The sequence below is a fragment of the Otolemur garnettii genome, unplaced genomic scaffold (assembly GCF_000181295.1).
Source record: "Otolemur garnettii isolate 467f Iridium unplaced genomic scaffold, OtoGar3 scaffold00105, whole genome shotgun sequence".
Classification (NCBI taxonomy): Eukaryota; Metazoa; Chordata; class Mammalia; order Primates; family Galagidae; genus Otolemur; species Otolemur garnettii.
In genome coordinates this window covers 3,300,796-3,327,354 of record NW_003852500.1, presented here as the reverse complement: position 1 = coordinate 3,327,354, position 26,559 = coordinate 3,300,796, and the positions used below count along the sequence as shown (strand labels likewise).

The window sequence follows — 26,559 nt, the reverse complement described above, 5'->3', positions numbered from 1 at the left end:
AACAGGCGCCCGCCACAATGCCTGGCTATTTTTTGGTTATAGTTGTCATTGTTTGGCAGGTCTGGGCTGAATTCAAACCCACCAGCTCTGGTATACGTGGCTGGTGCTCTAGCTGCTGAGCTACAGGCATCGAGCCCAAGTGCCTGCTCTGTGACCTGGAACTGGATATCCATCCTCATGACCCTTGAGGTTGGCCATCTTGCAGCTGGCCTTGCTATTGCCCCTCTGTGCCTCAGTTTCTTCTGTGTGTGGGGCCCAGAGTACCTGGGAGGTACGTGTGTACTCCTCGTAGAGCTGGTCGTACTCCCGACTCTTGTCCTGGTACTGCTGGTGGTAGACCTTGAGCTGGGCACCCACTGCTTCCACGCTGTCCTCCTTGACGATCTGGTCCTGGGGATACCCAGTGCAATCAGGGGAGCTGTGTGGTCTTGCTGGGCCTATCTGGGAAGTTGAGACCCAGGGCTAGCCAGGAACTACCCTCCTTGGCTCCCACCCTGGCACAGACCTGCTGGTACTTGGATACAGGGTAGAGGAGCCGCGTATCCAGTTTGGCATTATACTGTGCTAATGACTCATGGCGGTAGTGGTTAATGAGGTCCACAACAGAGCAGAAGGTGAGTGGCTCTGAGAAGCCATAGTGCCCATCACGGTGGAAGACCTTTATCAGCTTGTTGTTCCCACCTTTCCTGGGGGCGAGGAAACAGATGGCGTATCAGCACCTATAAGAGACCCCAAACCTGACCCCCATTCCAGTGGCTCTGATGCTACATCTCCCACCCGCTCTGGGCACCTGGCTTCTGTGACCTCTGACCCCAGTCATCCCTGAAGGGACAGGCTCCCACCTGAGGGTTAATGTGTACTCCCCCTGGATCTTGCTGGATGCATCTCGGACCAGAAAGGTGCCATCAGGTGTATCCCGGAGTTTCTCATTCACCTCCTCCCTGTGGGACACCAGGATTAGGGCTGCCCACTTGGAGACCCTGCCCACCACATGGTACCTCCTTGTTTCCTGGCCCCACACTAGCAACACTACCTGGAGATATCCCCCCAGTACCACTCAGCATCTTGCAGGGAGGGTGGGCTCCCTCCATTGGCCAGGCCTGTGGGTGTTGGCTTTGCCTTGGAGGGTTTAGGTGGCAGCGCTGGAGAATAGAAAAACAAATGCATTTTGAGCACTGACGGTATGCTCCTGCTGCCTCCCACTGCAACTGGTCCTACTGATACTGGCAGGGCATTGGAATTAGCACTCATGGGCCCCCAACAACAAGAAATGATACCGTAAAGGGGTGTCACCTGGGGGTGCAACATCCTGCTCTTCCAAATGTTCCTGAAGCAGCTTCTCCACCAGCAGTGCGGGGAAGTCAGGATTGGGCTCAATTCTGGAGGGAAGGGGAGTGCAGTGCAGGCTGGGTAGGCCTTATCTGCCCACGCATCTGCACACAATTCTGCACATGTTTGCACACCTAGGGTTGTGTATAAGCGAAGGTATGTGCAGGGAAGAGGGAGGTGATAGAGGCAGGTGTGAGAGGCCCACTCCTATGGAAGTATATGCAGTAAGCACCCCATAAATGCTCATACATTTATGGGTTACGTGAGGAGCTTCGACGAGTGTGCAGACCCCATCTATATGCCTCCCCTCTGGGCTATGCCCCCTCACCCTCCATCTCGACTTCCATGTCCCCTCCAATTCGCCCCTCTTCTCTACCACAAGAGCGCGGTTTCATCCCGCCCTTGGCCTCGCCCACTCTGGCCAAGTCCCACCCCTTCCATTCCGGCTCGGCGCGCCCTCTCACCCATCGGGCGCGCCCCCTGCCGGTGGCGAGGGCGGTGGCGCGCGCAGCAGCAGCGGCCCGAAGGTGGCGCTCAGGGATCGGACCGCGGGACCCAGAGCTGGGGCGCGGCGGGCCACTCGGCTCAGGTGCTGGAGTAGGAAGCTCAGTGTGAGCGCGCGGTGCAGCGGCAGCGTCGGGGGCTCCAACAAAGGCCTCAGGGGCCCCGCGGCCTCTGTGGACAGATGGCCAGGCAGAATAAGCCGGGGCGGTACTCGGCTACCCCCGCCCCCGCAAATCCCTCCCTAACCCAGGCTGCCCATCAGGCTCACCCCGCAGGGCCCGGCGTGACTCGGCTGAGGCCTCTGGTGTTACTATGGGAGCAGGCAGCGCCAGCAGGAAGCTCTTAATGCCATCTGCCAGGGCTGCGGTGTCCCATTGATCCACATCGCTCAGTGACCAGTCTGAAGGTGCAGGGGGACATATCTGACTTTTACTGTGGCCCCTGCCCGCTCCTCCCCCACCCCTGCCCCTCGAGGCTTCCCCTAACCTGTGCGCGGGACAGGCAGCTCTGGCTTATAGTGGGATTCGATGTCCAGCCCTGGGGGATGAAGTGGGGACAGGTGAGTTGGCTCTCAAATTCTGCCCCAACTTCCTCCCTCCCCTCATGAGGCCTAAGCTGGCTACTCAAGCCCCTGCAGTCTCGCTTTGGAGCTCAGACATAACACAGGACTTGCAATAGCCTGGTCCTGTCCATCTGTTCATCTTCCCCTGGGGTTCACTCATTGCTCTACCCAGATCATCAGCCTCACCCTCCTCCCATGCAGTCCTGTGAGGGGATGAATTGCCCATCACTATAGGTAAGCAAGGAGAATGCAGGGGTTACAGCCAGGATAAAGCTCACCTGTCCGTTCAATGGCCTCCACAAGCTTCACCAGAATAGGGGGTGCCACATCAGGTGGGGAGAACTGTTCCGGCAAGTCAGCAAGTATGAGGCCTGGCAGGAGGGGACAGCATATTGGTGGGGTCCCTGGAAGGATCCCAGCCCATCTCTTTGCCAGCTGGACCTCAGCACAGGTGGCTCAAGGCAGGGCCCAGCTTAGGAGGCCAGAGGGGCTGGGAAGGCCTAATTAATGGGAAACAATTTTCTGGACTAACGTATCAGGAGTTTACACAACTTTAGAGACCAGGTGTAGTGGGTTGAATAGTGTCTCCCCAAATGATATGTCCAAATCCTAACCCCTGGTACCTGTGACTGGGACTTTATTTGGAAATAGGGTTTCTGCAGTGGTAATTATAGTAAAGATCTCTAGGAGAGGTTATCCTGGTTTGGGGATGGGCCCTACATCAAATGACTAGTGTCTTTATAAGAGAAAACACAAGATTGGAATAATCGACCTATAAGTTGAAGAATACCTAGGGACACTAGAAGCTGGAAGGGATGAGGAAAGCTTCTCTCCCATTGCCTTCAAAGGGAGCATGGTCCCAATTTTGGGCTCCTGGATTCCAGAAACATGAGAGAAAACATTCTCTTTTTTGTAGCCACCCAGTTTGTGGCAATTCATTACAGCAGCCACTGAAACTCATACAGTAGGTTTGGGCTCCACTATATAGCCTGCTGTGTAATCTCAGGCACAGGACCTGCTCTTTCTGGGTCTCAGTTTCTTCGACTAGAAAATGGGCTGATGGTGTTACTACTCCCTTCTTGATGCAAATAAAAAAGTGTTTGAAAGGAATAAAAGGAAAACATCCCCATCTGGATCTGAATGGCTTATTCCAAGGGACTTCCCCCATTTTCTGAGTCATTTTGCTTCTAAAAAATTATTCTCTCCCCTCTTTTTAAAATACTGAACCCCTTCGATGGGTGCCAGTGGCCTCCTGGGTCCAGCTCCTTTCCAGTCCCTCCTTTCCCTCTAGACAGGGCCCTTTGTGTGCAGGTGTCTCTGTAACAGCAGTGCTCTGCCTGCATTGCTACCATTTGATGCAGCTCTGGCCCTCGGCGGGGACGCCCTGGCACAAAGTAAGGGCAAGCTAGGGCCTGCGGGGCCTCCCTGAGTGATGGGCCAGGTGGTGCCTCAAGCTGGAGAAAGGCCCAGCTGCATCTAAAATGCCAAAAAAATTTAAAAGAACAAGGGGAGAGGAGGTGGGTGACACTCTGGCCCTGTGAACTGAAAATTCAACCCTGAAACTTACCTGTCATTACTTTGCAAAGTGGGGAGGGAGCCCACTAAAACAGGCATTACTTCCACTTTACAGATGAGGAACTGTGGCTCACAGAGGGAGCAACCTCCCTGTGGGTGCACAGCCAGGGGGAGGCCCAGGCAATTTTAGGGCTCTGTCCTCAGCCCCCCACTTGGAATTGGATGGCAGAAACATAGGCAACCTCAGCACATTAGCACATTGGGTGGTCCCAGCACCCCAGAGCTGCAGGGCCTGAAGGTGCAAGGGGACCAACCCTACTGTTTCCACATGAGGAAACTGAGGTTAGGAGTGGGTAAGCTCTGGCAGAGGTCATGTAGCCCTAGAAGATTTGGAGGGTGGGGCTGGATAGCTGCCCCACGTGGGGATATGTGTAGTAGCTGGATAAAGGCCAGACAGAGGAGGCAGGTGGCTGTTACCAGGGGGAGAAGCAGATTCTGGCTGGCAGCCCGGATGGGGCCGCCTCCTGATCTTCCAGGCTGAGGCGGGACACAGGCCCAGGCCCTAGAGACACCAGATGCTGTGAGACCCAAGCCAGCGCCATGCTACCTCAGTGTTCCATATTCAGCCCCATGCTGTGGGACTGGCCTGACCCTCTTTGGGAAGTTGTCCCTCTGGCACAAAATAGGCATGGCATTTCCAGGGGCTCTAAGCTTCACTGTTTGATCCCAGGTGAAGCATTTATCCCCTTGCACTTTGGTCTCCCAGTCCATACGGGGCCTCACTGGGCTGCACTCAGTACCCCTCAGACTCTTCCTCTTTCCAACCTGAGCCTGTTTCCCTGGCTGGAACCATATCCTCTGCCTAGCATCCAGCAATTTTAGCATAGGCTCAGTGCTCCTGATTGTCACATTGTCCAACACACCCTTGGAAGAGGGAATGGCCAAGGGTCTTGGGGAAGGGATGTGAGGTCCTCATACCCCATGGAGCTGCATGGCCTTGACTGAGGATCCCGCCCTCTTTGAGCTTGTAGGTCCCATCATTTTGGTCACCAAATGAAATCAGAGTAACACAGGCAGTTCTTTGAGGGACCCTGTCTGCAAAATGCAGGATGAAGCTAGTTTGAGCCTCTGAATCTTACTGAACACTCATCACTGTCCTTAACATTCATCCAAGTCCTCAAGACCCAGGCCTGTTTCCTTCCCCTGTTCCCTGAACCTGCCATTACATTCCCATCTTGCATATAGCCTTTGCCCTATTGTGCCCGAGAGCCTGGAGTACTCCACCCTCAGCTCTTCCCCTGCCAGGTTCCTTCCTCATTGCATCTGCTGCCACCTAATCACATGCTCATCACTTCTTGAAGCAGGCCTTATGTCCACTGCTGAGCCCAGCACTTGACAATAATGAGGTCAACATTTGTCAAATGACTAAATGTCCATTTTCCTCCTCCCCTGGAACAGGTCCCATTGCCTCACTATAAAGGAGACCAAGGGTCTGAGGGGACCACCCACTTTCCAGGGCCCCTGCCTGCTGCTCACCTGACTCAGGTGGTCCATCGCGTGGCCTGGCCGGCAATGGGCGGGGGCCCCGTGGGCGAGGGCCAGGCCGGGCCAGGGCCATAGGCCCTAGGAACTCCACATAGGTGCCAGGGAAGTCACCTCGCTGTCGCGTGCGCTCATTGAAGCCTGGCATCCAGCCCACAGTCTGTGGGCAGCGCTCGCCACCCTCGGACACGCCCAGTGCCTGCAGGGCTGCCCGGCTCACCACCAGCACGTCGCCCGGCAGCAGCTCCAGGTCCTCTGGCCGCTCCCGGCGGAATGGGTACAGTGCCCGGTACTGGAAGCCCTCAGCACCCGCCATGACTAGGTGGGGTGGGGTCTGGATGGTCAGGTGGCTTCTTGGGGCCCCACTGGCCCCATTGGCCAGGGCAGTGGCTAGGAGGGTCCACTGGTTTGGCTTGGGGTGCTGGGACCTCTATTTCCCACAATCACAGGCGACCACAAGGGCCGCTCATGCCTCACTTTCCATTATTCCAGAACCCTGACAAGGGCCACTGATCGTTTTGTCCACCATTCGTCAACTGGTGGGAGGGAGTTGATGGTGTGGTATCAGGTCACTGGGCTACTATGTCCCCCATCAATGGGTGGGGTGGGGGCAGGCTGCTCACTCCCTCACACAGGTAGCCATTGGCACCCTAGGCTGGTGGCTCTTCTGGCGGCGCCAGATGAGGGAGCCTAGGGCGCAGGCTGCTACCATGCTCACTGGCCGAAGATGCTGACCTAGGGAGGAGAGAAAGATAGGGCAGCATTAGGTAGGTTGACTCCTCCTACCTCCAACACAGAGATGGGTTCAAATCCAGTTTTGGAATTCCCTGAATTGTCCAGTGACCTTTGGACCAATCCCTGCCCCTCTCTGGGCCTCAGTTTCTCCATCTGTAAAATGGGGGCCCTAACAGCCCTCCCTTAGGGTAGTTGGGAGCATAGCTCCCAAGAATCTGCCCAGGCATGCTTAGTAAAGAAGCTCTTGATTACCTCTGTTAGAAATGGGAAACCGAGGCTCAGAGCATAGAAGTCTTTGTAGGCCACTTAGAGGGCCAGGAAAAAACCAGGACTTAAACCCAGATTCACTCAACTCCAAGGCCCAGATGGAAGAGAGTAGGCAGCAAACACATGGCCAGGCAGTTATACCCAGAGTGGGCAGGGCACATTGAGGGATACTTCAGGGTATTTTGGGAGCCCCATAGAGGGGGTCAGGTCAGCTGAGCAAAAAGGGTAAGGAAGGAGGTCCAGGGAGAGGCCCTGGAATAAACAAAGGCCTAGAGATGAGTCCAAGCAAATGGATCTCCAGTCTCTATAGAGATAATTATTGGGGACCCAGGGTTGAGGTTAGGTGTTGGTGTCCCCAGCCAGGCTCACTCTGGGACTCACAGTAGGTGCAAAACATGAAGAAGGGAGGGGCTGGGAAGAGCCAGAGGGGATCTTAGTCCCAGGTTAGGACAGGGAGCCAGAGGCAGCCAAGAGGAGGGTACTGCAGCTACCAATGAGGGGAGGCTGCTGGGTGCTGGAGCACCAGCATGGGGTGGCAGAGATGGGCACTAACCCCTCTAACACCTGAACACTGTGGGTTCAGTCCTTCTGTGAGGAAGGGGGTCGGGGTGGAGGGGGGCGTGCTTTCATAAAGAATGCGTCATCTCAGAGGATAGGCGGTTGCACCTGGCAGAGGTAACAGGTACATGCAAAGGCTTGGCAGCGGGACATTGCTTGCTAAGAGTTCAGAGTGGCTATAAGGAAAACACCCCCGAAGGGCCTCAAGTGCCAGGGGGAGAGTCTGGACTTTATTCCCAGCTTCACTAGGTGTCCAAGCACAGAGCAGAGGCTCCATATTCCCAGGTGCCCCAACTTACCCCTTCTCTGGCCCCTGTTTCCTCCATTCTACAGGTGGGGAAACTGAGGCCCGGAAAAGGGATACCCAAGAAACCGCCTGGATCTGTATGCCTGCACACCCCCGCAACCCGGTGCGCACACGTTTGCACACGCCCCAGTGTGCGCGCCCAGGCATCACCGCTCCCGAATCTAAGGAGGGCCGGGGGGCGGGGCAGGCCTGGTTAAGGGGTCCGCGATGAACGCAAGGCCTGCGTGCTCTCGCAGACGCGCACTCCGGCCTGCGTGGACCCGCAGTCCAGCAAGGGGACCGGAAGTAGGATGACCCTGGACCCTCTTGCACCCCATTATGCCCCATACAATGCTTGGGCGTCCCTCATTACTGATCGACACCCCACTCCAGGCAGGGCCTCCTTGCATTCTGGCTTGCAGCTCCAGCCCCTCATCTCTACCGCTGGGGGAAACCCCCACCTTGCCCCGACGGTCTCAGGCAAGCCGCACCGCCGTCCAGTCGAGCCCGAGGCCTCTCTGTCCCTGAGGCCCCCTAATTCCCGCAGGGCCTGGTGCAGTCTGGCGTTCGCATTCTGGCTTCAACCTGGGCCCCGCATTCTATCTGGGCGTCTGCAATTAAGCACACCCCCAATCCCTCTTTCCACGACGGCCAGTTCGGACTCACCTGGTCGCCGCTGCTGCCGCCGCCGCCGCGGCCACCGTCACGCCAGTCTAGCCCGCCCAGTGGCTACACAGGGGCAGCCGTCGCCGCAGCCGCGGGATCCCCGCCTCCACCTCCGCCACAGTTCCGAGCGGCGAGGCCCGCCCCCGGCGGAAATAGCCGAGCGTATTCGGGCCGGGCGGGTGAACAGAGGCCGAAGCGGAGTCTGGGATGAGGGGACGCCCGAGCGATTCCGGGGATAGCCGAACAGAATCCCGCGGGACTGGAGGGCGGGCATGTACGCTGAGACAGCCGAGCATTTCCGGAAACAGTCGAGCGCAACCAGGTCGGCCAGCGATCCGATGCTGGGCTCGGTAGGGATCGGCTGGACTCGACTGGGCTTAGAGACGCCCGAGTGGTTCCGGAAATGGCCGAACGCGCAACAGCTGGACTGGAGGAACCCAGGCTGAGCCTCGAGACCGCGGAGCGTTTCTGGAAAGAACCGAGCGTGCTCAGTCCCAAATGGAGGCTCTAGGAAGTTAGATCCAGAGGCGGTCACCAGCTTCCGAAAATCGCTGAAGCATGGACCGTTCCAGAGGACAGATAAGGCAACCTGAAGTTCAGGAAAGAGGAAGGCAACGTGGTGGGGAAGGCCATAGCCACAGAAAGCTGAACTTTATAGGAAACTTCCAAGCAAGCTGAGGTCCAAGAAAGAGCCAACGTTGATGGCGTTTCCATGGCAACCCAGAGTGTCCGGAAACACCGGAACAACTTGGCCAACCTGAGCCTGATGCAGAAGATTGTTTCCGGAAACAGCCAAAGACACTCGGAGACAGGGGCGTGGCCAAGAATGTTTCTGAGACTGCTCAGAGTCCCGGAAGTAACGGATCGCGCTGGAGCTAGCCTAGGTTAGGGTAGGGAGAAAAGTTTTATGGCACAGTCCATGCAAAGACCAGGATGGCACGATATTCTTCTGATTTTATTACCGTAGCTCAGGGGCCCAGACGAGTGGATGAAGCTTTTAAGGACAGAGCTAGCAGGTCAGAACCTGAGAAGCCATTAGTGATCTCCATGGCCAGCTCCCATGCCCCCCACAACCTATTTGAAAGGCGGGCGCTGTGGCTCACTCCTGTAATCTTAGCACTCTGGGAGGCCGAGGCGGGTAGATTGCCTGAGCTCACTGGTTTGAGACCAGCCTGGGCAAGAGCGCTCTCTAAGAATAGCGGGCACCTGTAGTCCTCACCTGGGGAGGCTGAGGCAAGAGGATCACTTGAGCCCAAGAGTTTTAGGTTGCTGAGAGCTATGACGCTACAGGACTCTACCGAGGGCAACAAAGTAAGACTGAACTGTCCTTGTGAAGGCAGCTTTTTTTTGTCTCAAAAAAATAATTATTTTTGCAATAACTGAGCCACGGGTCTGTTTCACCCCATTCCCCTTCCCATTCATCCCTAACCCCTTTCTTGGCCCTTCACAAATCCAGACATTGGACCTCATCTTTGTAAATATAAGCTTTTATTCACTGCCAGCTCCAGGATGGAAGGATGGGGCAAGTCATGCACAGCCTAGGTCTGCCCTGCAACACTAGGCATTGCTGGGCAGGGGACTGAGAAAAGGGTAGAGTGGCTGTGGCGCCTGCAGAGCTCCTATCAAGTGGGGCAAAGCAGTCTCACCAGCCACTTCCAAGATGCCCATGAGTCACACACCATCAGTGGGGAAGATCTGGGGTTAAAGTCTGTTGTATCTGGTGCCAGACCCTGCATTCATGCTCCCTTGATGATAATGCCCACAACAGGGCCTGCCTGATGCTCCCTTCTGTCACAATTCTCCCCAGGTGATTGTGGGAAAATTCTCCGTCCCTTACTGTACAGAGATGATAATGCTGCCTCCAGCCTTTTCAAGGCTGAGGGAGAGGCTACAAGTAAAAGCGCTTGGTACACAGTAAGTGCTTAACACACAGTCATTGGGATTAGTCTTGTAAACACAAGGAAACTGAGGCACAGAGTGGGAAAACCATTTTCCCAGAGTCACACAATGAAGCTGATACTCAAAACCAGGCTTGGAGTGGGTTTTCTCACTTATCCCAGAAAGACTCAACACACAAGGGAACCCCTCAGAGGGTGTTTCAGACACATCATGATCAAGGGCTCACTCTGGTGGGCCTCAAACACATGGATTTTGTCCAGGGTGGATACTCTTCTCCTGTCTTGGCAGTGCCCTGTGAAGCTTGGGTCTCCCAGAGCAGCAGTGCTGACCCCTCTGCTTCAAATAGGTTGATAAGCACCTATTTGTACATCAAACCCCCAACCCCCACACCTTCTCCAGGCTGAATCCTGCAGGATTGAAGGCCTGGGGATGGCAACTATGCTAGTGGGAAGTGCCTTGGGGGAGGAGAATTGTTTACAGACTCTCCAAGTCACATCCATACTAGGCCTGCACTGTTGAGCTCAGCTTCATTCCCACAATCAGTGGGTCTTGGGTCAGGGACAGGATCAGGTAACACAAAAAGCTTAACAAGTACAGAAAAACTAGAATACACAAATACACATGACTTGTCCAAAGTGCTTCCTTTTCAGCCCAGAGGGCAGGATCTGCAGGTGCCTGTGGCAAGCTGCCTTCACAGGGGCAGCTCAGTCTGGCTACTGCCTATACAAAGTAATAAATTAGTTCCAGAGATTTCCTGCTATTTACAATGCTACCCTCATCCCCCCATTCCTGCCCACTTTGTCCCCCTCACCCCCATTGACACCAGAACATGAAGGAAGTGCTTTCTCCACTTTCCAGCAAGGACTAAGAAAGGCTTCTTGCCTTCTAGGTGTCCTAGGCTGGTGACTCAGTCTCCATCCAGGTATGACTTTACAGAAAAAACATTGCACAAAAAACACATGACTTTTGAGGCCAGGGAGTGACTAGGCGGGGAGGAATCAGTCGTTTCCAGTGGGTCCAAGGGCTCCTGACACAGCTTCGGCACCCTCCACAGCAATTTGTGGCACCAAGGCAGGTGGCCCAGTGGCCTCTTCGAGCGGCTCATCGAAGCTCACCTCTTGCACAGCCTCCTGCTTCTTGAAGGAATCTCGGCGCTCGGACAGGTGCAGCCGCCGCATTACTACCAGCTCGGAGTCTGCCCCACGGCTGCGGCGCCCTGGCTCCCCATCTAGCCGTTCACCTGTGCCCAGCTTGTCAGCTGACTGGCCCCGGCGCAGCCGAGGGGAGCGGGTGGGTGCTGGTGGGTGTCCAGGCAGGGGTGAGGGTGAGCGGGGAGCGGGTGCAGAGACAGGTGGACATGCCAATGGGGAGGGCGGGATGCTGCTGGTAGACTTGCGGCGGCCAGTCTTGGTGCGGGGTGGCCCAAGTTTGGCAGCCAGGCCGTGTAGGGAGCTGGGGCGGGTGTGGCCAGTGGCAGCTGGAGAGGCAGGACTGCTGGAGCTTGGGGATGCACTGGGTGGGGATGTGGTGTCTGTGGATGACAGGCACAGGTCTGAGCCACTGGCCTCAAAGCCCCCAGCATTGACTCAAGGCCCTGGGACTGACCAAACTGCCAAAGTCTACATCCTCCCTGTGGCCACCCATTGTGCTTGGCTTTTCTACCTCCTGCCCTGTTTCCTTGGCCTAGATCTGATGAACTCCTACTCATTCATCAAAGTCCCAGCTCCTCTACACGCTCCTCTACAAAGTCTCTCCTGCCTTCCCTCTGAATAACTCCAGCTTGTCCATGCTTCCAGTCTGACCCTAGCCCAGTGGCTGGCTGTCTCTTGCAGACTAAGGATGCTAGAGATCAGGCTAAGTCACCATCCTTTCCTGTCCCAGAACAATCTTTCCAGAATTCAAACCATGCCCTTGCTAGCTCACACACCCTCCCTCGCTCCCTAGTGCCCTCTAATTTAAGCCATGCTCTGGCCTAATCATTCTTTACCCACTCGCCCCTTCTCAGCATTCACACTCCTCCTGTCTCACTGAGTTTCCTCACAATGTTCCCACTGCTGGATATACCCTTTCCAGCCCCTGCACCTATCTCTGACCAGCCCAGGTTGCCTTTTAGACTCCAGGAGGCTGGGAAGGCCCTTCCTTACAGTTACCTCTTTCCCTACATCATGTCACTACATTTACCCAAGAGACCAGCGCTTACTCCCAGGGTAGCCTGCTTTGTGTACCCACCTGCTGGGGCATCAGGGGCTGGGCTGCGGCAGGGTGTGGTGGGGCTGGGGGAGAGGCTGTGGGTGGGTGAACCCGGGAGGCTCTCGCTGGATGACAGTGAGTGGTGGAGTCCAGAGGAAAAGCTGCGGCTGGTGTGCAGCACAGAGGACTGCTTGGAGATCTTCTTAAAGAGTGACTTCCGCCTCAGGAAGGAAAACCAATAGGGGGGCGCTTCAGAACTCTGTTGCCAGTGTCCTGACACCTGGCACCCTGAAAACCACTCTCTATTGCTCAGGCCCACTGCTCACCGGTGGTCCTGGGTCTCCCGCCGGCGGCTCCGCTTGCTCCTGCGTGCCATGCGGCCCTTGGCCACATTCTTCCGGGCAGGGCCCACCTTGATGGATGTGTTCTCCAAGGCTGTGGTCCGCAGGGATATCTTGTTGCCACTCTAGGAAGGACAGTAGAGGGTCACCTATGTGCCTCTCACCAGACCCGCCACCTGTCTGGCAGCTGCTACAATGGCCTCTTCACTGTGGGACAAGCTGGGATCTAACACCCGAAGGTCTATTCATCCACCTAACTGATGGGAACCAGGAGCCAAGGGGGTGCTGGGGGTCATGGAGCCTGGAGGGTGGGTGTGGAGGGCCGCACCTTCAGCAGCAGCTCAACGACATCCATGTGTACCAGCCCCAGCACCGACTCCCCGTTGATGTGGGTGATGAGGTCCCCAGCTCGAAGGCCTGCCTCCTGGGCAGGGCTTCCTTCCTCCACGCTCTGCAGGTGGCAAGACAGGGAGTGATTGACGAGTCAGAGACCTGAGCCCCACGTCTAGAGACCCTCGCCCAGTTGCGTTAGCTGTGGGACCCCAGCAAGCTGCTGTCTCTTGTGCTGCCTCAGTTTCCCTGACCTTGGGGGTTGTTTAGGGAGTGCAGTGGGGAGCATAGGCCCTGAGGTAGGAATGACATTCTGGGACTAGGGCAGGGAAGATAATGTACCCACTGTGCTCCTGCAGGGAGCCAGGAACTTAGTGTTCAACTGGGGTCTCTGTTTCTGTCCATCCCTATTTCTCTCACCCAACTTCTTCCCCCATAACTGACAGGGACCAAGAAGAGCTAGGTGATACTAGCTCTGTCCTCCTACCCAAGCCAGGCTTCAAAGTGCAGCTCTGAGTAGGAAGGGACTTGCATGGGCAGAGTTGGGCTTGAACCCAGGTCCCTGCTATTCCCACTTAGCGCTCCCTACATCTGTCTGGGTGAAGCTTCACTCACCCAGACGACATGGTGCACAGTGTAGACATCGCTATCACCCATGTAGACACGGATGGCCCGCAGGCTGAAGCCGTACTTCTTGCCTGAGCTGTGGATGACAATGGGGGGCCGCAGGCTGCTGCACACAGGGGATGGGTCTCGGCTTGGTGAGGAGTCGCGGGATGATGGGTTCGAGGACAGTGAGCGTGGGGACAGGGGGCTCATGAGGGGGCCACCAGTGCCATCATCTGCAAGGGTTCAGGGAGGGGCTCACTCACTTCCTTGTAGGGTACCCCGTCGAGTGCCTTTCTCTCCCACTATGATGAACACCCTGGCGACTTTGCTATGGCTGAAATGCCCCAACACAAGCTGTGCCCTCTAATGGGCACATTATTCCCTCAGTTCTTCTTCCCCTCTCCTCAGGCTCAGCCACAACCTCACCAACTCAGGAAGAGCCCCCCACCCTGTTGGTTAAACAGACATGGACAGACAAATAAAATACCAGACTTGACCTTGAGTGTTACCTGCTGTGATAATTAGGGATAGGGCAGAGACGGAGGCCGACTTGGGCACGCGGCCCCCACTGCTGCTGCTGCTGCTGCTGCTGCCACCACCACCACCAGAGGAGGCCCTGGACTTCTCAGGGGCTGGGTCTCTTGGGCCTCCAAGACGGCGGCCCCGGCCAACATCAAGGGGCCGAGGTGTAGAGTGTCGGGCACCAGTGCTGTTACTTCGGAGGCGGGCATGGCTGAGGGCAGCTGCGTCAGCTAGGGGATCAGTGGAGTCAGCCTGGTGCTCCTCCACCTTACCACTTGGCCCTCTACCCGCAGGAGGCCTAAGGCCCTTCCCCTCAGCCAACCTCCTGGCCTTTCTTCTTCTTGCATACCCTTCCCAAGCTATTTTCTATGCAAAGCTCTACTCTTCAAGTCTCCTCCTCCAGGAAGCCTTCCTCTATATCCAGTTGAACCTCTAGCTTCCCCTCTTGGCAGGTAGGGGTCCCATGCTGACCCTGAGAAGCTAGCAGTGTTATCCCTATACCAGGGGCTCCTAAGGATAACTGAGGCTTCTCTGGAGCCCTGACCTCTTTTATCTTAAAGCTTTTGTTAGTGATGGAGAATGCCTACTCATCCTTGAAAACCCATCTCAAATAGTCTAGTCTCTGGAAAACTTTCATGACACTACTCCCTTTACTCAAAACTCCACTTACCAGAAAGGATTGAGGGCTTGGGCATCACTGGGGTGGTCACTGGGGGTAGCTCAGGCTCCCCCAGAACAAAAACAGGCCTCTTGGGGCCCACTGCCTCATCCTCTGATGAAAAGGCAAACTTGGGCATTGTGTCTAGGCTGATGGTGTTCAGAAGAGATGGGCTGGGCCCTCGTTCAGACTGAGACACAGATGAGTGACAGGAGGAACCAGAGGATGTCCAGGACCTCAACCTGCAGGGAAGAGGAGCCTGTGTCACTCTTGCCAGGCACCCTAGGATATCCAGTCACCTCTTAAGGCCATATTTTAATTCTCAGCCTGGAATCAGGGGCAATTTGTAAGTATAGGATGAGTTTCCTTTGTTTATACCATCCTCTATGTTTGCCTAGATACCTCCTATTCAATTTTTTCTTTTTTTATGACAGCTTACTTTGTTACCCTCGGTAGAGTGCTGTGGCATCATAGCTCACAGCAACTTCAAACTCCTGGGCTTAAACAATTCTCTTGTCTCAGCCTCACAAGGAGCTGGGACTACAGGCACCCACCACAATGCCTAGCTATTTTTTAGAGACAGCGTCTTGCTCAGGCTAAGGCTGGTTCTTGAACCTGTGAGCTCAGGCAATCCACCTGCCTCAGCCTCCCAAGTGCTGGGATTGCAGGCATGAGCCACTGTGCCTGGTGCCAGCCATATACGCTGAGGCTAGCAAGTTCGAACCTGGCCCAGGCCAGCTAAACAACAATGACAACTGCAACAACAACAAAATAGCTGGGTGTTGTGGCAGGTGACTGTAGTCCCAGCACTTGGGAGGCTGAGGCAAGAAAAGTGCTTAAGCCCAAGAGTTGGAGGTTGCTGTGAGCTGTGATACCACAGCACTCTACCAAGGGCAACATACTGAGACTCTATCTCAAAAAGAAACAAACAAACAAACAAAAAATACTCATCTCTTAACACTCATCCTCAACCAGACATTGATTGTTTCTGTTGGGTCTGGGCTTTGAAGGATGAATAGGAGTTTGGTAGCAAAGGGTATTCTGGATGAAAGAACAGTGCAATGTGATGGTGCATGGGTGCTTTATGTTAGGAATGCAGAGCCAAGGGGAATGAGGTTGTGAGGGACCAATATGTTTGACCCTTTTCTACTGGGTCTCTGGGAGTTGACTCAACATCAGATTTTTGTGTCTCTACCTCCCAGCAGGCTTGGAAGCTGGATTTGTCTATATCTCCCCAGCCTACTTACCGGATGTCAGCGCTCAGCCTACGACCATAGTCCACCTCACTGCTGCGTTCCCATCCTTCCTCCCGGTCCTCACTGAAGCTCCTTTCAGCGAAAGTAGGAGTGGGCTGGACAGCCAGGAACTCAGAGCTGCTGTAGACCTGGCAGGCAATAAAAAATAACAGTAGCAACAAAGGAGGCAGGCAGTTGCAACTGTGCTTGACAGTGGGCTTAGTCAAGTACTTCAGTGTGAATCACTTCCTTAAATTCTCACTCACCACATCCCTAAAGAGAGCAGTGTCTATAGCCCATTGTACAGATGAAAAGACTGAGACTCAGAGAGACTGGCTACCAATGGGGCCACAGCTGGGGTTTCCGTTGCTGATTGAAAAGTCCTTTCTGGAGCCCAAAGCAGAAAGTGAGGGTTTTTTTGGATCAAATCATAAATAAAGGAAGGAATTTTTTTTCTTTTTTTTTTTTTTGAGACAGAGTCTCATTTTGTTGCCGTGGCATCACAGCTCACAGCAACCTCAAACTCTGGGCTTAAGTGATTCTCATGCTTCAGCCTCCCAAGTAGCTGGGACTACAGGTACCTGCCACACCACCCAGGTATTTTTTGTTGTTATTGTCATTGTTGTTTAGCAAGCCCAGGCCGGGTTCAAACCTGCCAGCCCTGGTGTATGTGACCAGCGCCCTAACCACTGAGCTATGGGGTGCCAAGCCATTCATAAAAAGTCCAGAACATTCAAATCATTAGATGGGGGGCTGAGGGACAGAGGTTGGGGAGTGACCGCCAATGGGTACAAAGTCTCTTTTGGGGGTGATACAAAGGTTCTGGAACAAGACAGAAGTGGTGGTTGTGTAACATTGTGAATGTGCTAAATGTCACTGAACTGTATACTTTAAAATGGTGAAATGGTGTATTTTGTTGCAGGTATTTTATCACACTGAGGAAAAAAAGTCACAAGAGCAAACAGACAGATATCTTAGAACATTTCCTGAGCAACAGCTAGCTACATCCAGGGCCCTGGGCTCACCTTGCTAAACCGATGGGAGCAGGATGAAAACTGGGGGATCTCAGTGGACGATTCCTCATCATTGGTCTCATCATCCTCAGAGCCCAGGTGGCGGTAACGTTCTGAACGTGCTGTGGGAGGGAGAGGCATGTGTAGCCTACCTGACACCCAGAAGTGGCCTCAAGGACCATGTGGCATCACAATGGGGCCACCGATAGGGCATTGGTGGGACAATACCTGGTGTGTTTACAGACTATAGAAGGTTTGGAGGGGCAGAGCAGTCATCTGGGAATAAATCCCAGCTGTGTCCCCAAAAGCCAAGGGACTGTGGGTGGGAGGATTCTTGTCTCTGAACTTCAGCAAACCCTCGAAATGGGTCACATGGAATTAGGTGTATCTCAAACATAAAGGACTTTCCTCATTTTACAGAAAAGGAAACAGAAGCTCAGAGAAGGCCTCTGACATGCAGCAAGTTGTGGAGGAGACACTAGAGCACTAGAGACTGGACCTTCTAGTGGAAAGGAGGGGTTATCAGAGCACTCCTGCCAGGACCCCTTCACAAAAGCTAAGTGAGGTGGCCTACTGTTCTGTGTAACAGACCAGGCTCCATTCTTGGCTAGGGCTGCACACCCAGGACAGTGAACCTGCTGGGGAGCCTCAGGTGAGGTTCTGACACATTTGGTGCCTTGGTTTCTCCTTCTGAAACCTGAGGGATGCTGTAGTCTCCTGAACCCAGATGCACAGGAAATCCCAACTGGGATATAGCTGACAGACATGCCCTGGATTCTCAGAAAAGTTCAGGAAGTAGGAAGCTCCAGCCTAGGGCAAGGTGCCAGGCTTGGGTGGAGCCCCTGGTAGACAGCCCCTCACCCCAGGGGCTATGTGACAACAAAGCCTGCCCCCAAGATGACCCCCTCCCACCAACTTACTGTCAAAGTAGCTTGTGTCATCCTCAGCTTCAAGCTGGGGCACAAACTCTGCTTTGTGTCGCAGAAGCCCTGCCCAGTCCAGGGCCAGGAAGAAGGGGTGCTGCTTCACCTCATGGGTACCACCTGTAGACATGCTTAACTGAGCCCTGTGGATCCCCTTCCTGACACCCTCCCAAAGACCTCACCACCCCCACCCACACAGGATGGGGCCAAAGGAACCAGGAAAATGCAAGCAAAAATAAGCTGCTAGTTAGGACCCAGAAGAAGGGAACGAAGCCAGGGCTCAAACTCAGCCCAGCCCGGCTCCCAGGGGCCTGATCCTCTGTCAGCTGCATTCTGGGATCATACTATCTAGAGAACCCCTAGACCCTTAGGATGGCTGCTTCCTTCTTGGGCCTTTTTCATGTGTTTCCATTTTATAGAGCAGGAGTTGACTGTTCCCTCATCTTGGACCCAACCATCTTCTCTCATGGTGAAGCCTCAGACATGAACATGACCCATAGTGGCTGTGTGAGTCTCAAACAGTCCCATAACTATTTACCAGGTGGTCAGGGAAACTGGGATGGTGGGATCCTCTGGGCTGGGCCTTTGAGGACTTCAGTACACAGACCCTGATGACTTCACAGGCTCATATAATTACTCAGACTTACTCAGCCTCAGCACCCGATCTAGCTATCTGCTATTTCTTCAAAGTTTTGTGCCAGTTCCTGGTGAACTCCTATGCATCTTCCAAAACCCCAACTCTAAGTCTTCTCTTCCTCCATGTAGCTTCCCAAGTAGAACTCCTATCTACCTTATATCCCTCCTTCTATTCCCTGGGACGCAGGAACTGACACAGCCACCCAACTGGTTCCCACCCACACTTACATACCAGTGCCAAGTCTATCCAGTGGGCTCTGCCGGAGCAGCCTGGTGATAAGGTCCTGGGCATCCGCTGGAAGGGCTTCGTCTCCGTCTGGCCACATAATCTCATCTACAATGAAGGGAGGAAGAGAGGCAGGGGAAGCCCTTCTACTACCTTCCATCTCCTCCCCTCAATCACTCCTATTGGTCTCCTCTGCTCCCTCAGTACCCCAGGTTTGTTCCCACCTCAGTTTTTGCCCTGGCTGTGCTCTTTTCCCAGAAAACTCTTCCTCTTCTATCTCTATGGCTCCCTTTGCTCCTGCAGATCTTTGTTCATGTGTCCCCTCAGTGAGGATTCCACAACCCACTCTTTAATACAACCACCCTCTCTACTCTGCAGCCTGCCCCCTCCCCACCTAACATCCACTCCCGCCCCTCTTCCTGACACAGGTGAACAGGGAACCTCCCCCCAGAGCCCCAGGGGAGCTGAGGCTCAAACATGGGTCCACCAAAGCAACATACCACTGACCACCTGTCCGAAGAGCTCCTCAGGGGTATCTCCAAAGAAAGGCACACAGCCCACCAGGAACTCATAGAGGATGATACCCATGGCCCACCAGTCCACTGGCTTCCCATAGCCCTGGCGGAAGATCACCTCAGGGGCGATGTACTCAGGAGTCCCGCAAACCTGGGACAGGTGGAATAGGGAAACTGAGGCCAGGCCCTGCTCTGGGAGAGACCCCAGGAGAGATAAAGAGGCCAGGGCTAGGCTGGGAGTCAAGGGTGGGTGGAATTATAAAGTACCCCTTATCCTGGGGCGGGGGTCAGTCTTCCACACAGAGGGTCTAGCCCCACAGCAGGGCCACCCACCTGCTTGTCCACAAACTCCCGGGCGTCCTTTTCGATGTGGCCCTCGTAGAGGTTGGTGGCCATGCTCATAAGCCCAATCTTGGATAGGCCAAAGTCGGTCAGTTTGATGTGGCCGAGTGAGGTGATGAGCAGGCTGTGGGCAGGTGGGCAGGTGGAAGGTGCTTGCTTAGGGTGCCTGGCCGCTCCTGCCACCCCAGACCTTTACTCCACTGAAGCTGGGCCAAGGTCTGGCCAGGGCAGCCTGATCCTATCCCAAGAGGGGATCAGAAAGCACTGCCTGTGCACAGCCACAGAATCATGAGAGCCAACTGGTCTTAGGAGTCGGTATTACAAAGCAAACACCTCTGTGCCCCAACCAGGTGCATCTGGTGTTGCTATTGAGCACCTGCTGTATACTCTGCTACTCAAACATAAATGTCCTGAGAATCACAGCATCTACCCTGTGTTAAAACATCTCATTTCATAACCCCTACTAAGTGTATCTACAGCGTATTTTTGTTCACGTATCCATTATCTTAACAAACTAAACACTTTGCAAGTACCTATTGTTTATACCCCCTATTGAGAAATGAACATATCCTGAGCACTTGCTGTATACAGAAGTATTTCTGTGCACCTTGTAAATGCATTCATTTTTCAAAAACCTATGCGTGTTGCTGGGCACAGTAAAATAGCACCTACAGTCCCAGTTACTCAGGAGACTGAGACAGGAGGATCACTTTAGTCCAGGAGTTTGAGTTCAGCCTGGGCAACATAGCAAGACCCTGTCTCTAAGGAAAAAACCCCAAACAATTGTTTATGTACCATGTTCACTGCTACTTTTTCCTATGAATTTAAATATATAAATGTTTTGTTAAACAACAGAATCAGATGCACCAGCTTTATAAAGTCACATTTCTGTGTACCTCCTGGGCACATCTACCACATAAGAATTAATTTCTGGAGAATTCACCATGGATAGCCATTGTTTAAAGAATGATTTATTTAGCATCTACGGTTTACCTCAGCTCTGTAAAAAAATCATCCTGTGTATTTAATATGCACATCCACATTTTTTTTCTTATTTATTTATTTATTTATTTTTGAGACAGAATCTCACTTTGTCACCCTGCGTAGAATGCCATGGTGTCACAGCTTACAGCAACCTCCAGTTCTTGAGCTTAGGCACAACGCACATCTATTTTTTTGTTGCAGTTTGGCCAGGGCCAGGTTTAAACCCGCCACCCTCAGTATATGGGGCCAGCACCCTGCTCACTGAGCCATAGGTGCCGCCCGACATCCACTTTCTTTTTTTGAGATAGAGTCTCACTTTGTTGCCCTGGTAGAGTGCTGTGGCATCATAGCTTGCAGCAACTCCTGGGCTCAAGAGAGTCTCTTGCCTCAGCTTCCTAATTAGCTAGGATTACAGGCGCCCGCCACAATGCCCGGCTATTTTTTTGGCTGGGACTGGGTTTGAACTTGCCACGTCTGGTATACGGGGCCAGTGCCCTACTCCTTGAGCCGCAGGCACCACCCTGCCCGGCTATATTTTTAGAGGCAGGGTCTCACTCTAGCTCAGGTTAGTATCAAACTCGTGAGCATAGGTGATCCACCCACCTCTGCCTCCCAGAATACTAGGATTACAGGGGTGAGCCATGGAGCCCAGCCTCCACTATTTTTTTTTAAAGGAGTTTTCTTAAGCAAGTATACAATAAACCTTTGTTTATTTAATTATTTTTCTAATTTCAGATTAATATGAGGGTTTTAATTTCAGATTAATATGAGGGTGCAAATGATTAGGTTACATTGTGTTTGTTAGGTAAAGTTCAAGTTCTAGTTGAGCCTTTCACCCAACAAAAAAAGGAATGTTTGGCTCAGTGCCTGTAGCTCAAGCAGCTAAGGCGCCAGCCACATATACCAGAGCTGGCGGGTTCGAATCCAGCCTGGGCCTGCCAAATAACAATGACAACTACAACCAAAAAATAGCTAGGCGTTGTGGTGGGCACCTGTAGTCCCATCTACTTGGGAGGCTGAAGCAAGAGAATCACTTAAGCCCAAGAGTTAGAGGTTGCTGTGAGCTGTGATGCCACAGCACTCTACCCAGGGCAATAGCTTGAGGCTGTATCTCAAAAAAAAAAATTAGGAATGTTTCTTGAGCAACTACTCTGTACACAGACTATGGAAAAACACTTTGGTGTAGATACCAGGTGTAGCCAGCAGTTTCCAAAAAGAGGCCTTCCTTGTGCCAGGCCTGGGGCTTTCCACTATTAAGGCAATTAGTATTTCTTGAGCTTGTACAGGGGTTCCCACTCTCTAAAAAACCTTCATCCTGTAGTCCCAGTGACTTGAGAGACTGAAGCAGAAGGATTGCTTGAACCTAGGAGCTCAAGGCTGCAGTGACCTATGATGATGCCACTGCACTCCAGCCTGGACAACATAGTGAGACCCTATCTCTAAAAATGATAATGATAAAATAATAAAATACAAAAAAAAAAAAACCCTACCACATTTGTTTCTTGAACACTAAATCTGCAATGGATTTTTTTTTCCTTTATATAAATAAAATGATACAATGCCTGAGATTTGCTTCAAATCAACCAGTTGGGGGTACAGTTAAGAGGAAACGGGATTGACCAAACGTAGGTAACTGTGTGAAATCTGAGTTAATGGGCACTGGGATTGGGCTAAATGTCTACACCCTTCTGTTATGCCTTGAATGGTATTCTCCACAGTTGACATGTTGTCATCCTAGGCCCGGTACTTCAGCCCTTTGTGATCTACTTGGAAATGGGGTCACTGCAGATGTGATGAGTTAATACGAGATCATACTGGAAAGGGTTGCTCCTCATCCAGTAAGATGGGTGTCCTGATAAAAAAGGGGAATTTGGACATGGATACACACACAGGGAGAACATCATGTGGCCATTAGAATTATGTTGCCAGGCCAGGCACGATGGCTCACACTTGTAATCCTAGCACTCTGGAAGGCTGAGGTGGGTAGATTGGCTGAGCTCACAGGTTAGAGACCAACCTGAGCCAGAGCAAGACCTTGTCTCTAAAAAAGAGGTGGGCATTGTGGCAGGCATCTGTAGTCTCAGCTACTCAGGAGGCTGAGGCAAGAGAATTGCTCGAGCTCAAGAGTTTGAAGTTGCTGTGAGCTGTGATGCCATGGCACTTTACCAAGGGTAACAAAGTGAGACTATGTCTCAAAAAAAAAAAAAGAAAGAAAGAAAGAAAGAAAGAAAAGAAAAAACAGAATTATGTTGCCATAAGCCAAGAACTATCAGAGGCTAGGAGAGGGGTCTGGGACAGATCCTTCCCTGGCCCTTTCAGAAGGAGCACAGGTTTATAGACACCTGATCTGGGACTTCCAGCTTTTAGAACCACAAAAGAAGACATTTCTGTCATTTGAGCCACTCTGTTTGTGGTACTTTTCATGGTGGCTCTAGCAAACTAATACACTTTTCTCTGGACTTTTGGCTGCATCTGAAATTTTCCAAAGTGAAAAAAGAAATATTTTTTCAAGCACCTACCATAGGCATCTATTCCTCCCTGAATTCCCTATGGATGGGTACCTTCCTGCCTCATTTTGCAAATGAGAGTCCTGAGCTCCACAGAGGCAGGTATTGTCTTGGGTTCTGACCTAAGACACTCAGAAGATCCCATTCTTGTTCCCAGGACCCCAGCCCATGCCAGGATGACCTCACAAAGGCCTGATGGGTGTAGATCTCTGCATCTCCTCCATCTGTGAAAAGTGCCCCAGTCCCTGGCACAACGTAGGTATTCAATGCATACTAACCACAAAATGAAACAGCTAAAATGCTGTGAGCCTGGCACAGTCATTGTGTAATAGCTGTTGCTCTGCACACCTTTTACATAGCTGGTGCCCAATAAATACACACCAACCAAAAACTATGATATAGGAACCTAATGTGTAAGAAGTTATTCGTACTTCTCTCTGGGTTCTTTAGACGATCCAGCATAGGCCCAGGTATATAGCAGGGGCAACATACATATCTGTTTTCTAAGTCACTTGCAAACTGCAAACCTGACAACATGCAAGGCTCTTAACATGTATGTTCATATTTCCACACAGCAAGCATCTGAGAAATGTATAGTCCTTGCCTTGTATCCAGAGGGCACTTAGTAGACAGCAGGTACTCAACAAATACAGGAAAGAGTGCTTTGAAAATCACTCAAAGGGGTTACAAAGCAGGTGGCCAATGTTTCCCAGTCACTCAGGGAGGATCTGACATGCAGTATGCATTTATCCGATGATAGAATAAAATAAACATCCTGAGGCTCTCAATCCACACATTTTCTTCCTTTCTTCCCTGTGCTGGCACACAGCAGGTGCTCAAAGCATGCACAATCACTTCCTTCACGTGGAAAGTCTTGCAAAGTGCACGACACTGTTCCCTGTATATGTGGTATAGCTGGCGCCTCATACATGCATGCCTCTCCCTTTGGGCAGCAGCAGCTAAGTGTATGGCCCTGCCCTCTGTATACACTTTGTGCATCTTAAGTACATATTCCTCCTCTTGATTAGTAGCACCTCCCTAAATACATTGGCCTCCCCCTACATAGAGTAAATGCCTGCTCTCCTCTCCTCTGCACACACCAGGTGCTCAATATATGCACACTCCCTGCCTGCCAGAGGCCTCGGTCCCACCCCACCCCGCAGGACCCATGGGAGCCAGCTCACTTGTCCGGCTTGAGGTCACGGTGCACGATGCCGTAGTTGTGCAGGTACTCGAGTGCCAACACCGTCTCAGCGAAGTACATGCGAGCCATGTCCACAGGCAGTGGCCCCATGTTCTTCAAGAGTGTGGCGCAGTCGCCACCTGGGAGAGGGACAGCCTATGGTCATGGAGGCCTTGCCCCTCACCTTTTAGGCTGGACCCAATCCCTTCGCCCTTCCCTACCTTCTGCAAAGTACCCGTAATCTATTGGAATCAGAGTGGAGAGCAGGAGGGCAGATTCTCCTGATCCTTTCCAGCAGGGCAGTAACTGTTATTGCATAGCCCTTCCCCTATACACAGCTGGTATCTCCTAAGTGCATGCTCCCTCGCCTTGCCCAACAGTACCTTGGGTAATTGTACCTTACCTGCTTACAGGTCCCAGCCTCAGTCCTTGACTCTGCCTATCAGCACCTCCTGCCTAGGACATCCTTCCTATTTCCCCTAGGGTCCCATCTTCACACTTCCTCTAGGCTCTCCTAGCTCTCAAGCCCCATTGCCGGGCCCTCTACCCCTTGGAGTTTCTGAGAGTTCCCCAAGCAGGCTGGGACCCTATGGAGGACAGAGCAGGTCTCAGCTTGGTCCAAGGCAGGACTTTCTGTCAGTCATAGGGGGCACGAGCTCCCTCTCAGTAGAGGCATGCTAGCCTCAGTGACCATACCTTCCACATACTCCATGACCATACACAGGTGTCGGCGAGTCTCAAAGGAGCAGAACATGCTGACCACAAAGGGGTTCTCGGCAAAGGTGAGGATGTCACGCTCCACAAAGACTTGCTGGATCTGGTTGCGCAGGATCAAGTTCTGTTTATTGATCTTCTTGATGGCAAAGCGCTGCCGTGTGTCACGATGTCGCACCAGGTACACAGCCCTGGAGGTGGGAGTGGGGGAGTTTGTTGAGGCCTGAGATTGAAGTCCCTAGTGGGTGCTGGGACCCAACATGGGCCCAGAACCCAACCTGCCAGGCCTTTCCCTGTGCTTTGCCTGCCACTGGGGATACCCTTTCTCCTTACCTGGCACTTCTTCTAAAGCAACCACCCCATGGGTTTATGCTACCATCCCCCCGTGTCATATAAATGAACTGAAAATGTCCCCTGTGTATTGGCCACTGGGCAATACAGTAGCTTAGCTCAAAAGCCTGCTGGCACCAAACTCGAATTTTTACATATCCAATTGTTTTGAACACAGCCCAAATAATAGAATTTAGTCCTGAGTGCCTACTTTGCATGCTCTGTGACACTGCACCTGTCTCTGAGCCATGGATAAGACAAACTCTCTGGACATGAAGACCTCAAGCTGCCTTGTGGGACTCTTTGACCCAGAGACTCAGTTTCTGTGCTGTAGGAACACATAAGCCCCTCTCTGAGCCCTGTCTTCCCTGGGAGTTCCCTTGCTTGCCTGTCAAAGTGACACCTAAATAAAGCTCACTGCATGCTACCGCCACTATAGCATGCCCCCAAATTCCTAGAATCCCCTACACCTGGAGTAGCTAAGAGTCTGTCTGAGGGAACAACCTGTGTGTTATATATTTCTACTTCCCTCTGCAGCCCTCAGTTTCCCTGGTTGCACATTCAATGGTGAATATGTGAGCCCTGCCAAAGCGGAGGCTGACAAAGGGGCCTCAGACATCCTCTCAGGCATCTGAGAAATGGATCCATGGAGGATCCCAAGACTCACCCATAGGCCCCGTTGCTAATGAGTTTGATGGTTTCGAAGTCGTTCTCACATGGCTTCTTCCGTGACTGGCTGACCAGGGCACGGCTCTGGGGAGCAGAAAGGGCTCAGAGGCCTGCCCCACTGCAGAACTAGCCAGACTCCTCCTACTCTCAAGCCCAAACCACTGGTCCTAGAGCCCAACATTTCTTTTTCCCCTGCCCAAACTAACTCAGCTTCTGAGATTTTAAGCTTTCTGCTCCTCCTGAGCCTATACATCCTTCAAAACACACCTTTCTAGTGCCCCCTCCAGCACTACCCCACTGGACCACCAAAGCTAGGAAATCTCACTTCATACCTCCTTCCCTGCAAAGTCACAGGTGCTTATTAAGTGCCTACAACCTGCAAAACTCTCAGTAAGCTCAGCCCTTCCCGTGGCCACCTTGTCTACTCTAGAAAGAACAAGATAGGTGGGGCCCCAAAGCTCTGCAACCTACCTCTGGGGACTCAGGGGCTGGGGGCTGTCCTTCATCATCAAGGTGACTCAGTGGCATCATCTCTGCAAGATGAGGGAGGAGTCTCAAACAGGGCTTTCAGGCCTCACCCTTCATCACTTGACAATTTCCTGAGGGCCCTGGGGTTGGCCTGGGCTGTGTGTCTCCTGTCTCCCATGCTATTGTCATGGAGCCAAATGCAGGAAGCAACACCTGAGGAACCTTCTAGAAGGGCCACTGGTCTCCAGGCATCCCAGCCCTCTTGATGTGGCATTTGAGGACAACACAGCCACCCAATCCT

The 26,559-nt window shown here is 52.9% G+C and overlaps 2 protein-coding genes across 6 annotated transcripts in view; both read right to left on the bottom strand.

Moving 5' to 3' along the window:
* Positions 1-8,014, bottom strand: part of PIK3R2 (phosphoinositide-3-kinase regulatory subunit 2) — a 12,383-nt gene extending 4,369 nt beyond the window's left edge. The window contains exons 1-11 of one of the 2 annotated variants that reach the window (XM_003796559.3): positions 7,965-8,014; positions 5,447-6,187; positions 2,674-2,766; positions 2,320-2,370; positions 2,102-2,233; positions 1,794-2,004; positions 1,294-1,379; positions 1,034-1,142; positions 843-941; positions 506-686; positions 265-390 (exon numbers count right to left, since the gene is read on the bottom strand). In XM_003796559.3, coding sequence (XP_003796607.1) covers positions 265-390; positions 506-686; positions 843-941; positions 1,034-1,142; positions 1,294-1,379; positions 1,794-2,004; positions 2,102-2,233; positions 2,320-2,370; positions 2,674-2,766; positions 5,447-5,768 — 1,410 coding nt within the window. In that variant the 5' untranslated portion in view covers positions 5,769-6,187; positions 7,965-8,014. The remainder of the gene's footprint in view (positions 1-264; positions 391-505; positions 687-842; positions 942-1,033; positions 1,143-1,293; positions 1,380-1,793; positions 2,005-2,101; positions 2,234-2,319; positions 2,371-2,673; positions 2,767-5,446; positions 6,188-7,964) is intronic. The other variant, XM_023517196.1, reaches the window with a different exon arrangement.
* A 1,419-nt stretch (positions 8,015-9,433) lies between these two features.
* MAST3 (microtubule associated serine/threonine kinase 3) overlaps positions 9,434-26,559 on the bottom strand; it is a 28,922-nt gene continuing 11,796 nt past the window's right edge. For 2 of the 4 annotated variants that reach the window (XM_023517183.1, XM_023517182.1), the window contains 17 exons: positions 26,262-26,323; positions 25,789-25,874; positions 24,774-24,982; positions 24,079-24,217; positions 19,395-19,527; positions 19,047-19,212; positions 18,553-18,654; positions 17,682-17,804; positions 16,774-16,883; positions 15,761-15,897; positions 14,526-14,755; positions 13,843-14,085; positions 13,340-13,566; positions 12,723-12,845; positions 12,380-12,519; positions 12,093-12,274; positions 9,434-11,394 (listed from right to left, as the gene is read on the bottom strand). In XM_023517183.1, the coding sequence (XP_023372951.1) occupies positions 10,862-11,394; positions 12,093-12,274; positions 12,380-12,519; positions 12,723-12,845; positions 13,340-13,566; positions 13,843-14,085; positions 14,526-14,755; positions 15,761-15,897; positions 16,774-16,883; positions 17,682-17,804; positions 18,553-18,654; positions 19,047-19,212; positions 19,395-19,527; positions 24,079-24,217; positions 24,774-24,982; positions 25,789-25,874; positions 26,262-26,323 (2,945 nt within the window). In that variant the 3' untranslated portion in view covers positions 9,434-10,861. The remainder of the gene's footprint in view (positions 11,395-12,092; positions 12,275-12,379; positions 12,520-12,722; positions 12,846-13,339; positions 13,567-13,842; positions 14,086-14,525; positions 14,756-15,760; positions 15,898-16,773; positions 16,884-17,681; positions 17,805-18,552; positions 18,655-19,046; positions 19,213-19,394; positions 19,528-24,078; positions 24,218-24,773; positions 24,983-25,788; positions 25,875-26,261; positions 26,324-26,559) is intronic. The other 2 variants (XM_012809467.2, XM_023517181.1) reach the window with 1 other exon arrangement.